This window comes from Saimiri boliviensis, chromosome 3, assembly GCF_048565385.1.
Source record: "Saimiri boliviensis isolate mSaiBol1 chromosome 3, mSaiBol1.pri, whole genome shotgun sequence".
NCBI lineage: Eukaryota > Metazoa > Chordata > Mammalia > Primates > Cebidae > Saimiri > Saimiri boliviensis.
Window position 1 is genome coordinate 96,138,020 of NC_133451.1, and position 15,772 is coordinate 96,153,791.

At 39.6% G+C, this 15,772-nt stretch overlaps 1 protein-coding gene across 1 annotated transcript in view; it reads right to left on the reverse strand.

Moving 5' to 3' along the window:
* Nucleotides 1-14,045, reverse strand: part of TACR3 (tachykinin receptor 3) — a 113,630-nt gene extending 99,585 nt beyond the window's left edge. The window contains exon 1 of the mRNA XM_003929495.3: nucleotides 13,239-14,045. Within this exon, the coding sequence (XP_003929544.1) occupies nucleotides 13,239-13,774 (536 nt within the window). The 5' untranslated portion in view covers nucleotides 13,775-14,045. The remainder of the gene's footprint in view (nucleotides 1-13,238) is intronic.
* Between the last annotated feature and the right edge of the window lie 1,727 nt (nucleotides 14,046-15,772).

Here is a 15,772-nt window from a genome sequence, read left to right on the forward strand (position 1 = left end):
TGAAAGATGACATGAGCCAATGTTGCTTCCTGGAATTTTGACCTGAAGCTCATATTTTGACTTCAGAAGACAGCAGTAGGAATAAGTCTGAGGAATGTCAGGATCTCTGTTTTGGATGTGTAATTCTGAGATGACTCTTAGACACTCAGATGGAGATATTGAGTAGGTTGTTGTATTTAAAATTCTCAATTACAGAACGGTTTTAAAATAAAGGTATTAATTGTTATATACAATTTCATGCAATTATGAGCCATATCTACTTTGTTTATTTCAGTGTGCCCCATACCTATATAACATCTAGTACTTACAAGGTGCTTTAGAAATATCTGTTGAGTGAGTGAATAAACAAATAGTAAGTCAGGTGCTGGTAAATATTTAATTTAGGCCTCCTGCATAAACAACAAAAAATACAATTCCTGATTTGTAGTGTTTCCAGATTTCTGTGGTGTAAATACTTCTCCCATGACTTCAAGCTATCAAAGTAGCATCATCGAATACAGAGTTGGGAAAAAATGTGCACAACTAGTTCCTTCTAGCTGGTATAAACAGGCTCCAGAACACAACAGGGCCCGCTGTTGCTTAGTAATATAATCCTAGACATACTTTCCCTTACTTATAAGAGTGCATAATAGAGAATTTTAAAGTCTTGATACCTAGGCAGGTGTGAAGGAAAAACAGCTTATAGATGATGATATAAGCTCAAAAGAGCAAACTTAAGTAAATATTAAAAACCTGTGTCACATAGCACACTAAACACTAAAAACACTGTGCTAATTTATCCTTGTAACTTCAGGCAGGCTTCTATTACTCCAAACAGGTGATATCTCCTTATACAATTCTGGGGAAAATTATTTTTTGCTTTCAAAATATTATGATGTTACCAGGATTCTCTTGCCAGGACTGTCTTTATAATTTATATCAGACATAAAATGTGTTTTTAAAATGTTGCCATAAAAATATTATGCTTACAAAATATTGTGATGTTACCAGGACTCTCTTGCCAGAACTACCTTTACAATTTATGTCAAATATCAAATGTGTTTTTAGATTGTGCCTTAAAACATATACCTCAGAAGTATTTAAACAAAGTTTAATTAATTTGTTCTCCTTTGGAGTGCAGATTGTTTTGCATGTATCTGAGTCATAATATTTTTAAAGTGTTTATTTAAATTAATATTGTTTTTAAAATTTATTGTGGTAAAATATATATAACATAAAACTTACAGTTTAACCATTTTAAGTGTACAGTTCAATGGCAATAAGTACAACACTATTGTAAAATCACACCACCATTCATCTCCAGAACTTTAATTAATAATTATTTGAAGTTATTTTGTTTTGTGTTAAAAAAGCAGCATTTTGTTGTGAATGATCAAACAGAAAAATATAAAAGAAAATAAAGTTACCCAAAGTCTCAACCTTTAGAGAAAATTCAATCTACATCTACCTTATGGCACACATAAAATTATATTGGGCTGTTAAATCCATGGACTAAAAATTTCTCATGTGTTAAAAATACTGCTGAGCTGAGAATGAGATTAAGAATCTGACCATGTCTAACGAAGTGGTGGAGCTGAAAACCCCAGTTGTCTATTCTACAGCATTTATTTAATATATCAATGAGAAGACCTCAATAAAAATGATTCTCAGAGTGATGAGGCATAGGGAAGAAATGGTATGCACAATTTCTTATGCTGGACATATGATTTAGAACTGAACCCTATGGAGAGAGAATTGCAAGTAGAAGATGAAGAAACTTTGGGTATTAAGAAATTGGTGATACATTAAGCAAAACGTAGGGATGAGACATTTTTCCAAATTCTACTTGAAAAAAAATAGGCTCCACAAAAATGTCATGCTGAGGGCAAAGTTTGAAACTCATGAATCTTGCAGATTTGGATGCAATGTGTCAAAAATAGCAATGTGGAAAAGGAGATGGCTTCCTACTCCAGTGAAATGGTCATACTCTTTATGGAAGTGTTGACATTGCTGTAGAATTGCTGTATTACTTTGTTTTCACACTGCTATAGAGATGCTACCCGAGACTGAGTAATTTATAAACAAAGAAGTTTTAGTTGGCTCACAGTTCTGCATGGCTGGGGAGGCCTCAGAAAACTTACAATAATGGCAGAAGAGGAAACAGGTGCTTCTTACATGGTGGCAGGTGAGACAGAGTGAGCAAGAGCAGGGGAAATGTTTTATAAACCATCAGATCCCATGAGAAATCACTCTTTATCATGAGAACTGCATGGGAGAAAGCAGCCCTATAATCCAATCACCTCATATGTGGTTCCTCCCTTGACACATGGGGATTATAGGGATTACAATTCAAAATGAGATTTGGGTGGAGAAACAGAACCAAACCATATAAAGTGCTAAAGAATACTACTGATAAACTCTTACCATTATCCTTTCCCTGACTATCCTCAGTAGGGATTCTGAAACAATTTGGACACTATAGAAAGAAATGATTTATAAGTAAAAGTTATGAATGAACAAAATTTAAATATTTATGTTAATGTTACCATATTTAGACACAAGGGACCAGAGACCTGGGTGAATTGAGGTTCTATTCAAATATATAATTTTTTATTTCTACATAAAATTTCATTTTTGGATGTTCTATAATGTGTTAGATCGTTTTCTTGGGAATTTTAGTTGTTTTTAACTTTCTGCATTTTGGTTTGAAAAATATCTTTATGAGTTTTTATTAAAATTTATTATTATTTCTTAAAAATTAAATTCTACTTGAATAGAATAAATGACTTGAAGGCTGTATGCATTGACAATTGCTCACCTAAGAGATTTTTACCAGTTTATACCCAAATGTTAAGGTAAACTGTATAAAATAGTAATCGACAATTTTAAACTATAAAAATTGTAATTTCATAAAAGTATGTGTAAAAAATGTGCTTTTCTTTGAATTCTTACCAATCTCTATCATTTTTAAAACGTAAAAGTGGTATTTCATTGCCTTTTCATTCATTTATTTACTTTTATAATTCATTTATTCATCAATCCAGAGTGTGTCCTTATTATGTTCAAACCAGTATGACAGGCATAAGAATACAAAGGGAACTAAGAACATTAAGCCTGCTGTTAAATATGAAAATGCTATGACTGGCATGTGCTATGAGAATCTATAAGGAAACAGCTAATTTATATTGGGAGGATTTATATGGAAGGTGTCTCTGTAAATGTGAAATTTTAACTGTTATCTAAAAGGAGTACATTTAACTGATGAGGAATTGGAAGAAAAGAATTTGAGGGAGAAGTAAAACTGGATTCAAAGACTTTTTGGCAAAAAGATAGTATCATACATTTATGAACTTGAAAGAGGATCTGAGTGGTTGAAACAGATTAGGCAAGTTGAATTATCTAATGAAATTGTATTGGATTAAAATACTATTCTTCTCATAAGTGCAATAGAAACATTGTAGGATTTTAAATAGGGGTGCGTAAAATATTTTCTCATACATGTTTTGAAAACATGTTTCTGTGTTGCAGTATGAATACATTAGGGTAGGTTAAGCCTGGATATGGGGAGACTAATTAAGCTATTTTACAGACCAGAAAATATATGAGGGTGACTTGGACTAGGGAAGTGGGGGTAAAGGCAGAAAAAATGTAATAGATTTGCGAGCTGTTTGAACAATTGGATGGATGCTTGCATGTAATTGAGTATACATGACCACACATCAGAGAAGGGTTACCAATGGAATTTTACCTTTGTGAATTATTTGCTTCTTTGAGTTTTAAGCCAAATACATGTAGTATACATTAAGAAGTTAAACTAGGATCCGACTTTCAAGATGGCCGCCTAAGAACAGCTCAGGACTTCAGCTCCCAGTGAAAGTGCAGAGGGTGAGTGGACGCCGCATTTCCAGACGAACTCTTATTGCCCACAGACCAGGAGATACCCAGGCAGAGGGGTCGCCAGCGTCGCAGTCCCAGCCGGTGCCGCTGTTTTGGCCCCCGCGGGGCTGATTCCGCCCGCGCGGCTGCTGTGGCCACTCCCTGTTGCTGCGGTTCTCCGTACAGGAGCCACTGGTCTGGGAGCCCTCTTGGCTGGCGAGCAGAGCCTTGAGACGGCAGAATAGCCCATTCATCTGAGACAGCGAGCCAGGCCAGGAGATTCCTAGGCAAAAAATCCGCCAGGAGCCGGCGCCGCGGTTCAAGCCGACTCCGTGAGTTGCAGCACGGGAGATCCCGGCGCCTTTTCAACAAGCGACCAGAACGCGGGGTCGTTCAACTTAAAAGAAAAGACTCTGAGTCAGGGAGCCAGGTGATCAGGCTCGGTTGGTCCCACCCCTCCACCCCCAACAACAACGAAAACAAAAACAGTAATTGGAAACCCTCTGGGTTGAGCCCTTCAAACCAAGCACAGCTGAACCGGGACGGTCCGGCTCCGTGGGGGAGGGGCTTCCGCCATTACTGAGACTCTCCACCGCTACGGAGGCAGGCTGCCGTTGCCGAGGCAACCTGCCACAACAGAGAGAGTCCGCCATAACAGAGGCGGGGCCACCATTGCCCAGACAGTTCTAACTATGCCCATATAAAAAGGACTACAGGGAAGAGCTCAGGGCAGCTGGGCGGAGTCCACAGCAGCTCAGCAAAGCCCCTGCGGGCAGGCAGAGGCTAGGCCTGCTGCTAGCTGGGCGGGTCCGACCTGAAAAAAAAAAATCAAAAAAGGCAGTAGTGCAACGGAAACTCATAAAGCTCCAACTCCCTGGGACAGAGACAGACAACAGGTGGATAAACCCACAAAAATGGGTAGAAACCAGCGTAAAAAGGATGAAAACTCCCGAAACCAGAACACCTCTCCTCCTAAAAGTGATCACAACTCCTCACCAGCAAGGGAACCAGACCGGATGGAGAAGGAGGGTGATGAAATGACAGAATCAGACTTCAGAAGATGGGTAGTAAGAAACTACAATGAGCTAAAAGAACATGTTCTAACCCATCGCAAAGAAAATAGGAACCTTGAAAAAAGATTGGACGAACTGCTGACGAGAATGGACAGCATAGAGAGGAGAATAAGTGAATTGATGGAGCTGAAAAACGCAACACGAGAACTTCGTGAAGCATGCACAAGCTTCAACAGCCGAATTGACCAAGCAGAAGAAAGGATATCAGAGGTCGAAGACCAACTCAATGAAATAAAAAGAGAAGGCAAGAACAGAGAAAAAAGCGCAAAAAGGAATGAACAAAATCTTCAAGAAATGTGGGACTATGTGAAAAGACCTAATCTACGTCTGATAGGTGTACCTGAATGTGATGAAGAGAATGAATCCAAGCTGGAAAATACTCTTCAGGATATTATCCAGGAAAACTTCCCCAACCTAGCAAGGCAGACCAATATTCAAATCCAGGAAATACAGAGAACACCACAGAGATATTCCTCAAGAAGAGCAACCCCAAGGCACATAATCGTCAGATTCACCAGGGTCGAAATGAAAGAGAAAATGCTAAGGGCAGCCAGAGAGAAAGGTCGGGTTACCCACAAAGGGAAGCCCATTAGACTCACAGCAGATCTCTCAGCAGAAACCCTACAAGCCAGAAGAGACTGGGGACCAATATTCAACATCCTTAAAGAAAAGAACTTTCAACCCAGAATCTCCTATCCAGCCAAACTCAGCTTCATAAGTGAAGGAAAAATAAAATCCTTTGTGAACAAGCAAGCACTCAGAGATTTCATCACCACCAAACCTGCTCTACAAGAACTCCTGAAAGAGGCTCTACACACATAAAGGAAAAACCAGTACCAGCCACTCCAAAAACACACCAAATGGTAAAAAAGCAGCAACACAATCAAGAATCTGCATCAACTAACCAACAAAACAGCCAGGTAGCATCAAAATGACAGCATCAAATTCACACATAACAATACTATCCCTAAATGTCAATGGACTAAATGCCCCAATCAAAAGACACAGACTGGCAAATTGGATAAAAAGCCAAAACCCATCAGTGTGCTGTATCCAGGAAACCCATCTTACATGCAAGGATACACAAAGGCTCAAAATAAAGGGATGGAGGAAGATCTACCAAGCAAATGGAGAGCAAAAAAAGGCAGGAGTTGCAATTCTCATCTCTGATAAAATAGACTTTAAAGCAACAAAGATCAAAAGAGACAAAGAAGGACATTACATAATGGTAAAAGGATCACTGCAACAAGAAGAGCTAACGATCCTAAATATATATGCACCCAATACAGGAGCACCCAGATACATAAGGCAAGTTCTTAATGACTTACAAAGAGACTTAGACTCCCACACAATAATAGTGGGAGACTTTAACACCCCATTGTCAATATTAGACAGATCAACCAGACAGAAAATCAACAAGGATATCCAGGACCTGAACACAGGCCTGGAACGAGCAAACCTAATAGACATTTACAGAACTCTCCACCCCAAATCCACAGAATATACATTCTTCTCAGCACCACATCACACCTACTCTAAAATTGACCACATAATTGGCAATAAATCACTCCTCAGCAAATGCAAAAGAACAGAAATCATAACAAACAGTCTCTTAGACCACAGTGCAATCGAGTTAGAACTCAGAATGCAGAAACTAACTCAGAACCGCACAGCTTCATGGAAACTGAACAACTTGCTCTTGAATGTTGACTGGATAAACAATGAAATGAAGGCAGAAATAAAGATGTTCTTCGAAACCAATGAGAACGAAGACACAACATACCAGAATCTCTGGGACACATTTAAAGCAGTCTCTAGAGGAAAATATATAGCAATGAGTGCCCACATGAGAAGAAAGGAGAGATCTAAAATTGACACCCTATCATCAAAATTGAAAGAGCTAGAGGAGCAAGATCAAAAAAACTCAAAACCTAGCAGAAGACAGGAAATAACTAAGATCAGAGCAGAACTGAAGGAAATAGAGACACAAAAAACTCTTCAAAAAATCAATAAATCCAGGAGCTGGTTTTTTGAAAAGATCAACAAAATAGACAGACCACTAGCCAGATTAATAAAAAAGAAAAGAGAGAATAACCAAATTGATGCAATAAAAAACGATAAAGGGGATATCACCACAGATTCCACAGAAATCCAAACCATCATCAGAGATTATTACAAACAACTCTATGCACATAAACTAGTAAACCTGGAAGAAATGGATAAATTCCTGGACACCTGCAACCTCCCAAGCCTAAACCTGGAAGAAGTCGAAACCCTGAATAGACCAATAACATGGTCTGAAGTCGAGGCAGCAATAAAGAGCCTACCACCCAAAAAAAGCCCAGGTCCAGAAGGGTTCACAGCTGAATTCTACCAGACATACAAGGAGGAGCTGATACCATTCCTTCTGAAACTATTCCAGACAATCCAAAAAGAGGGAATCCTTCCCAAATCATTTTACGAGACAAACATCATCCTGATACCAAAACCCGGCAGAGACTCACCAAGAAAAGAAAATTTCAGGCCAATATCCATGATGAACATAGATGCAAAAATCTTCAATAAAATACTGGCAAACCGATTGCAACAGCATATCAAAAAGCTCATCCACCATGATCAAGTAGGATTCATCCCGGGGATGCAAGGCTGGTTCAACATACGCAAGTCCATAAACGTAATTCACCACATAAACAGAACCAAAGACAAAAACCACATGATTATCTCGATTGATGCAGAGAAGGCTTTTGACAAAATTCAACAACCCTTTATGCTAAAAACCCTCAATAAACTAGGTATTGACGGAACGTATCTCAAAACAATAAAAGCTATTTACGACAAACCAACAGCCAATATCATACTGAATGGGCAAAAACTGGAAGCATTCCCTTTGAAATCTGGCACTAGACAAGGATGCCCTCTCTCACCACTCCTATTCAATATAGTACTGGAAGTTCTAGCCAGAGCTATCAGGCAAGAAAAAGAAATAAAGGGTATCCAAATTGGAAAGGAGGAAATCAAATTGTCTCTATTTGCAGATGACATGATTGTATATCTGGAAGACCCCATCATCTCAGCCCAAAATCTCCTGAAACTGATAAACAACTTCAGCAAAGTCTCAGGATACAAAATCAACATGCAAAAATCACAAGCATTCCTATACACCAGTAATAGACTTCAAGAGAGCCAAACCAAGAACGAACTGCCATTCATAATTGCTACAAAGAGAATAAAGTACCTAGGAATACAACTAACAAGGAACGTAAAGGACCTCTTCAAGGAGAACTACAAGCCATTGCTCAACGAAATAAGAGAGGATACAAACAGATGGAGAAACATTCCATGTTCATGGTTAGGAAGAATCAACATCGTGAAAATGGCCATACTGCCCAAAGTAATTTACAGATTCAATGCTATTCCCATCAAGCTACCAATGACCTTCTTCACAGAACTGGAAAAAAACACCTTAAACTTCATATGGAACCAAAAGAGAGCCCGCATAGCCAAGTCAATTCTAAGCAAAAAGAACAAAGCAGGAGGCATCACACTACTGGACTTCAAACTATACTACAAGGCTACAGTAATCAAAACAGCATGGTACTGGTACCAAAACAGAGATATAGACCAATGGAACAGAACAGAGGCCTCAGAGGAAATACAACATACCCACAACCATCTGATCTTCGACAAACCTGACAAAAACAAGCAATGGGGAAAGGACTCCCTGTTTAATAAATGGTGTTGGGAAAACTGGCTAGCCATGTGCAGAAAGCAGAAACAGGACCCCTTCCTGACACCTTACACCAAAATTAACTCCAGATGGATTAAAGACTTAAGCATCAGACCTAATACCATAAAAACCTTAGAAGAAAATCTAGGCAAAACCATTCAGGACATAGGTGTAGGCAAGGACTTCATGACCAAAACGCCAAAAGCAATGGCAACAAAAGCCAAAATAGACAAATGGGACCTAATCAAACTCCACAGCTTCTGCACGGCAAAAGAAACAGTCAGTAGAGTGAATCGGCAACCAACAGAATGGGAAAAAATTTTTGCAGTCTACCCATCTGACAAGGGGCTGATATCCAGAATTTACAAAGAACTAAACAGATCTACAAGAAAAAAACAAACAAGCCCATTCAAAAATGGGCAAAGGATATGAACAGATACTTTACAAAAGAAGACATACAGGAGGCCAACAAACATATGAAAAAATGCTCATCATCACTGGTCATCAGAGAAATGCAAATCAAAACCACATTGAGATACCATCTCACACCAGTTAGAATGGCGATCATTAAAAAATCGGGAAACAACAGATGCTGGAGAGGATGTGGAGTAATAGGAACACTTTTACACTGTTGGTGGGAATGTAAATTAATTCAACCATTGTGGAAGACAGTGTGGCGATTCCTCAAGGACCTAAAAATAGAAATCCCATTTGACCCAGCAATCCCATTACTGGGTATATATCCAAAGGATTATAAATCATTCTACTACAAGGACACGTGCACACGAATGTTCATTGCAGCACTGTTTACAATAGCAAAGACCTGGAACCAACCCAAATGCCCAACGATGATAGACTGGATAGGGAAAATGTGGTACATATACACCATGGAATATTATGCAGCCATCAAAAACGATGAGTTCACGTCCTTTATAGGGACATGGATGAACCTGGAAACCATCATTCTCAGCAAACTGACACAAGAGCAGAAAATCAAACACCGTATATTCTCGCTCATAGGCGGGTGTTGAACAATGAGAACACATGGACACAGGGAGGGGAGCACTACACACTGGGGTCTGTTGGGGGAAAATGGGGGAGGGGTGGGGGGTGGGGAGGTGGGAAGAGATAGCATGGGGAGAAATGACAGATACAGGTGAGGGGACGGAAGGCAGCAAAGCACACTGCCATGTGTGTACCTATGCAACAATCTTGCATGTTCATCACATGTACCCCAAAACCTAAAATGCAATAAAAAAAAAAGAAAAAAAAAAAAAAAGAAGTTAAACTAAATTTTATAGAATAAAACAATTCTCTAAATCATGATGTCAATTTGTCAAATAAATGTTTAATAACAGCATGTTAATTTAAATGACATAATAATGTTATGTTTTAATAATTACAGAAAATCTCTCTCTCTCTCTTTCTCTCCTTCTCTTTATATAATTTACTATATATGAGTGCATAGAGAGAGAAAGAAAGTATATATAAAATAAAAAACCAGGGGAGCATTGTAATGTGGATGGGAGGGTCACACGTTGGGAATATTTGGGGGATAGGATAACTATGGGTAAAAGTTAAATTTAACTTTCTAATTTATATATATATATATATATATATATATATATATATATATATATATATAACTGTAAATATGTGGCTCCTACAATGAATAAGAAAAAATATGTTTAAGATCGGGAAGGAGGATGAATCAGGATCAGTGACAGGGGACAGGGATAAAATTGATTCCAAGAGCTTTTCCATATATTGCAACTTTAAGTTATCTGCTTCTCAAACTATCATCTCTAAAGTTCAAGTGAGAAAAAAAAAGATACTTCAGTAGAAAATTCACTTTATTCTTTCTTTCTCTTTATCAAACCAGATCATCTGGAAACTTTGCTCAGATACCTGTTTGGTACCTGAAAATGTCATTTACTGAGTTCTGCTTTGGTACCATTCCTTTGGCCCATTTGGTGAAATGCTAAATAAAAATCCATAGGAAACATGCTTTTGCATTTATGGCAGTGTGCTTGAAGATATTTTCTTCTTTTTACTCATACAAATAATTCCTTGAAACTTAAGTATCAGAAGTTATTTAGCACTTAAGGAGTGTGTATGTACTATCTTTACAGATAGTATAAACCATATTACTAATTTTATTTCCTTTTTTGCGTGCTTATCAAGAAACTCAGAGACATATTTGAAGTTTAACTTTTATAAGAAATTAAGACCCTTTGACCAGAATGTCTACTTTACATGTTTACTTTGGCATGGCTTCATGTATGTAACAACTTGGTCTTGTTTTATATTTATGTATTTTTCTTCAATCTTATTTTTTTATTCATTTAGAGTTGTCTGTTCATTGTATGGATTCTTATGTGTCTATAATCCAGAAGAAAATCAATTAGACAGAAAAAAATGAGAGCTCTTTAATCAAAGTGATAAAGTCATTGTTCTGGATGAGATTGCTTGGTGACAGGAAATAAGAAGAAAAACAGTCCCAGAGGAACTTCTGCATTTAATCATTATGAACAGACAGAGATTCAGAAATATAGCCATGAAAGAGAGGCAGAGGAGGAAGGATATCAGAAAGCCTAGAAGCCAAGAGGTGAGATTTCCAGGCAGTAGCCACTTGTGTGGAATATTGTTCACGGGTCAAAGAAGTCAAGGACTGAAATGTCCGCTGGATTTCTCAGTGACGCTCTTCGGATAGTGTTGGGAAAAGTAATCAGATTTGAGTGGTTCAAAGAACAAATAGCACATAAGGAAATGAAAATGAGTATGCTTCAGATTTTATAGCATATTGTATACTCTAAATTTTTAAATAGTATTAATGATTAATGTTTTCTATAAAGAAATAGTAAAGATTAATAGTATTCATTAATTCAAACAAGTGACTATAATAAGATAGCATTAAATGACTATTTAAAATAACTCCAAGACAATCCCATCAATATTGACAGGAAGAAATTGAAAAGAGAAAAAAATGACCTTTTCCCTCCCCTTTATAACTGAAATACAGATTTCACACACACTAAAATTTTCTTCAAAGTTCATATTGCATCATTAACCTTTCAAGAAGATTGTAAGAATTTTATAACATTATATGCTAATACCTCTTGCCTTAATCAAAACATCAGAAAACATATACTTAAGAAATAAAAAGAAAAAAGACAGCAAAACAAACAAGGAAGCTGCTCAAGCAAAAAGAACACTTACTTTTATCTTGGTATAGTAAGATTAGAGGCAATTTCACTTGTTTCCCAACTGGAGTCTAATTTTTTCATCATTTGCACTCCTATACATAGTAGAAATGAAGGGGTGCATATGTGTGGATAATCAGAGATAAAGGAGAAATAGAAGATGACAATTTTAGAGGCTTTTTAAAAAGTGTGATTTTGTGTTTATTTATTCTAGTTAGTGGCTAGTAACCTCTCCTCCTTCAATTTAATCCTTTGGACCTGCACATGAAAATATTTTCTAGAGATATATGTTACTAATATATATGTTACCTCAGTGCTCGGTATTTCAAAATGGTAAACACAGAGGATGAACTTATGGATATAACCTGTTTTTTTTCTTATCTTTTAAATCATGACAGCTGAAATGTCATAAAAATTAGTATTTATCCCCATTTTATTTTTAGATGGGTTTGTTAATGTCTAAAAATGATCTTTTCATGAATAAGAACTTAGAGACTTCCAGATAAAGTGACATCACCCTCATGTATCCCCCATGCAACTGCCTATCACAAAACTGAGACTGAAATCAACTGTTGTGGTTCATTTTCACCATAATGTTGAATTAAAGTGTAGCCAGCTTTCAATAACAGGTAGGGATTCATCATTGTATTTCCACAGACATCTGTACTTTATAATGTTCAATATGAGAAGGCAAATGCACACAAAGTTTTAAAAAATTTGGTTACACACTTCCAGACACAGGGTTTACTCAGTTCATAGCCTCTGCAGATTACTGAAAATTAAATCCAATCTGAGATGTGGTGGGAAATGCTAGTTTACAGTAGTCTTTTGGAGAGTGTGTGTGGCCTTTGCTAGTTCCCCCGTGACTGGGAGGTCAAACCAATGTTGGGCTTGGGGCAAGTCTAGGGAATAGGGAAGGATGAAGAGCAAAGGGTGGAGGGGGACTCATTTACCTCTTCTCTGCCAGAATAGTGACTGACAGAAGGAAGTCCAAAAAGTGCACTTTACAGATGACAGATTTTGTTCAAAAGTCATTTGGGAAAGTTTGCTAGTACTTAAACGTTTCTAGGTAAGTTTGCCCTACTTGGAATGTCAGTTTCACATGTCCCTCACTAGCCTTCTTCAGTCCCTCTAGATATCCTTAATAAGGCTCAGTGATTTAAGGCTTGAGTGTTGGAGGCCAAGGAAGCAGAAACTTGTTCAGCCACTGGAGTGCTACAAACGGGTTAGTGTCTTCCTTTCAGCAAAAATTCTTAAGTCTCATTACTTTCGTAGACCCCGTTACTTCACCGTCACCATTGCCTTTGTAATCTTACTCCACCGCCCAGCTCTTTTCTTTCCCTTCTCCCTCTTTTTTCTCCCTCTCTATCCTCTCCTCACCTGTCCACCGCAATGGCCGTCATGGAGTAGATGCTGGCGAACACAGCTGTGATAGGAAAGAAGTTCTGGAAGCGGCAGTAGTTGGCGCCGAAGTACCACTCACTGTGAAGCGCATAGATGAAATTGACCAACGTGTTGAAGGCGGCCATGGAGGCGTCGGAGAAAGCCAGGTTCACAAGGAAGTAGTTGGTGACAGTCCTCATGCGCTTGTGGGCCAGGATGATCCAGATGACGATGAGATTTCCAAAAACAGCCACTGCCACCACCACACCATACGCCAGGGACCAGAGCGCGATGCGCCAGGACGGCTGCACAAACTGGTTGGTGAGGTTGGCCCGGGGCTGGGAGGGCGCGGGGGAAGCCAGCACGGAGTTGGAGGAGGAAAGGTTGCCAGCTTGGACCAGCAGTTGCAGCCACCCAGTCTCAACTTCCCCCCTGGCCGGCCCGGCAGCTAGCGAGGCAGTCAGGTTCCCGGAGTCCGCACCCACGCCTCCACCGCCGTCTGTCCAGCTTTCTGCTGCTGGGAGAGTGGTCATCGCCACCGGTCTGCAGTCCCGGACCTTCCCACTCACTCACCCACGGGCAGCCCAAGACCAGACTCCGCTGAAGTTCTCTGCCTCCTGGTCACTTTGGTGCCGGGTCTTCAGACACGCCTGGAAGTGGAAAGATAAGATTGCAATCCCTGCTGGTTAGGGGATGCCGCAGGTGATAAGGAGCAAGAGCCGCACTTTCTCCGGGGAGCTTGCCGCTCTGGCGGGCAGAAAGAACCAGATCCTTGAAAGATTAAGGGTTGTCTCGCCCCACCACAGCAAGAGCCGCAGCTGCCAGGCACAGGCTGGAGAACTGAGCATCCTGCGCTGCAGGCGAGCTTTATACTCTCCCGGAGTCCCACGCCTCGGTGACGTTGCGGGGGCCGCGGAGCTGACCATGCCCTTCGCTGGCTGTGATTGCACTCCCTCTCTCCATCCGGCCTTTCGCATTTCATTCATTCGCTTCTCTTCACCAAGCAGCTGGAGCTTGGCAGGCTGACCTGCGCAAGGGAGCGCTGCACTCCCTCAGCTGTAATGAACATCTTTCCAAGATTGTTTTGCCTTCTTTTAAGATATTTTGCTGAGGTCCCTGTTCTCAAACATGTATTGGTGGCTGTTATTTCTTGCTCAATTTAAACCATTCACCCACGAGGCAAGGGCAAGATCCTAGTTGATTTTTCGGAGAGTGTGCATGAGTGTAGACTGCTGCAGGTTGTGGGCAGTCAGCCGCAAACGCAAACCTTTTTAGGCATCCCTGGATTTTGAATTTCATTCAACTTTCTGCTCTGGTGTTCGTATTCTCTCGTCTCAGATCCCTTTTCCTCTCGCTCCCACTTTCCACATCCACCCGTTTTCCCTCTTCCTTTATTTTTATCACTAGAAATGGGTCCCTCTGACCTCATTATCAGCAGCAGATAGAGACTGTGGTTTCTCCTGGAGGATTCTGCTCAGGTTAGAACGTCATGGCACACGGAGAGTAAATCTCAAGTCCCAAGGAGTACATGTTCTTGAACAGATCTCTACATTTCCCTGGGTTGAACATATCCAATATGCACTGTGAATACACGCTCTTGGTTACAGGGTTCTGGACATATTGTGCCTTAGTTTTCAGGGCTTGACCATGAGGACACACTGATGAGAACACCGTATATGAACAAATACTTGAGTTTCCCGGGAAGAAGGGCAAGACCTGATTTCTGAACTTTGCCTGAAAGTAGTGAGCTGAAGCACTCGGTGGAGTACATGCTGGAACGATATAGTCTGTGCTTAGACCAATCACAGGAAATTTACAGAGCAGAAACCTCTTTATTAGCATCCTGGGGGCATATGTATAAATTTAGATTTAAGCATATATTTAGCTACCTACTGGTTCTACTTGAACTGTTTGAACCTCTGTTTCATCACTTAAAAATGATTTTTTAAAAGGAATTAAATTTACAGTATAATTACAGGATAGTTTCTAGAGACTTCCCTTAACAACAGCAGGCAGGAGGAAACACCCTTCCCTCTAGTTATCATTGTGTATTACATCTAAGCATGTTTAGGTGAAATGGATCTGATCAACAAGTTTTATCAAGAGAAGGCAATTTGTGATTTGTACACATTCTGTTTTTTTTTCTTTTTCTTTTTTTCTAGAAAACTTTTTGTTCTGTCACCCCAGCTGGAATGCAGTGTGGTGCAATCATAGTACACTGCAGCCTTCAACTCTTTCCTCAAGTCATCCTCCCCCTACTCAGCTTCCTAAGTAGCTAGGACTACAGGTATGTGCCAGCAGTGCCACCACACCCAGCTAATTAAAAAAAATATTTTTGTTGCCATATGGTCTTGCTATGTTGCCCAGCCTGTCTCCAACTCCTGGCCTCAAGCAATCCTCCCAGTTCAGCCTCCCAAAGGGCTGAACCTCCAAAAATATTGAGATTACAGGCATGAGCCACTGTGCCTGGATTTTCTATGTTCTTTAGTTTTCCAGTTTAAAATATATTCTTCAAAGAACCTGCTGTGATT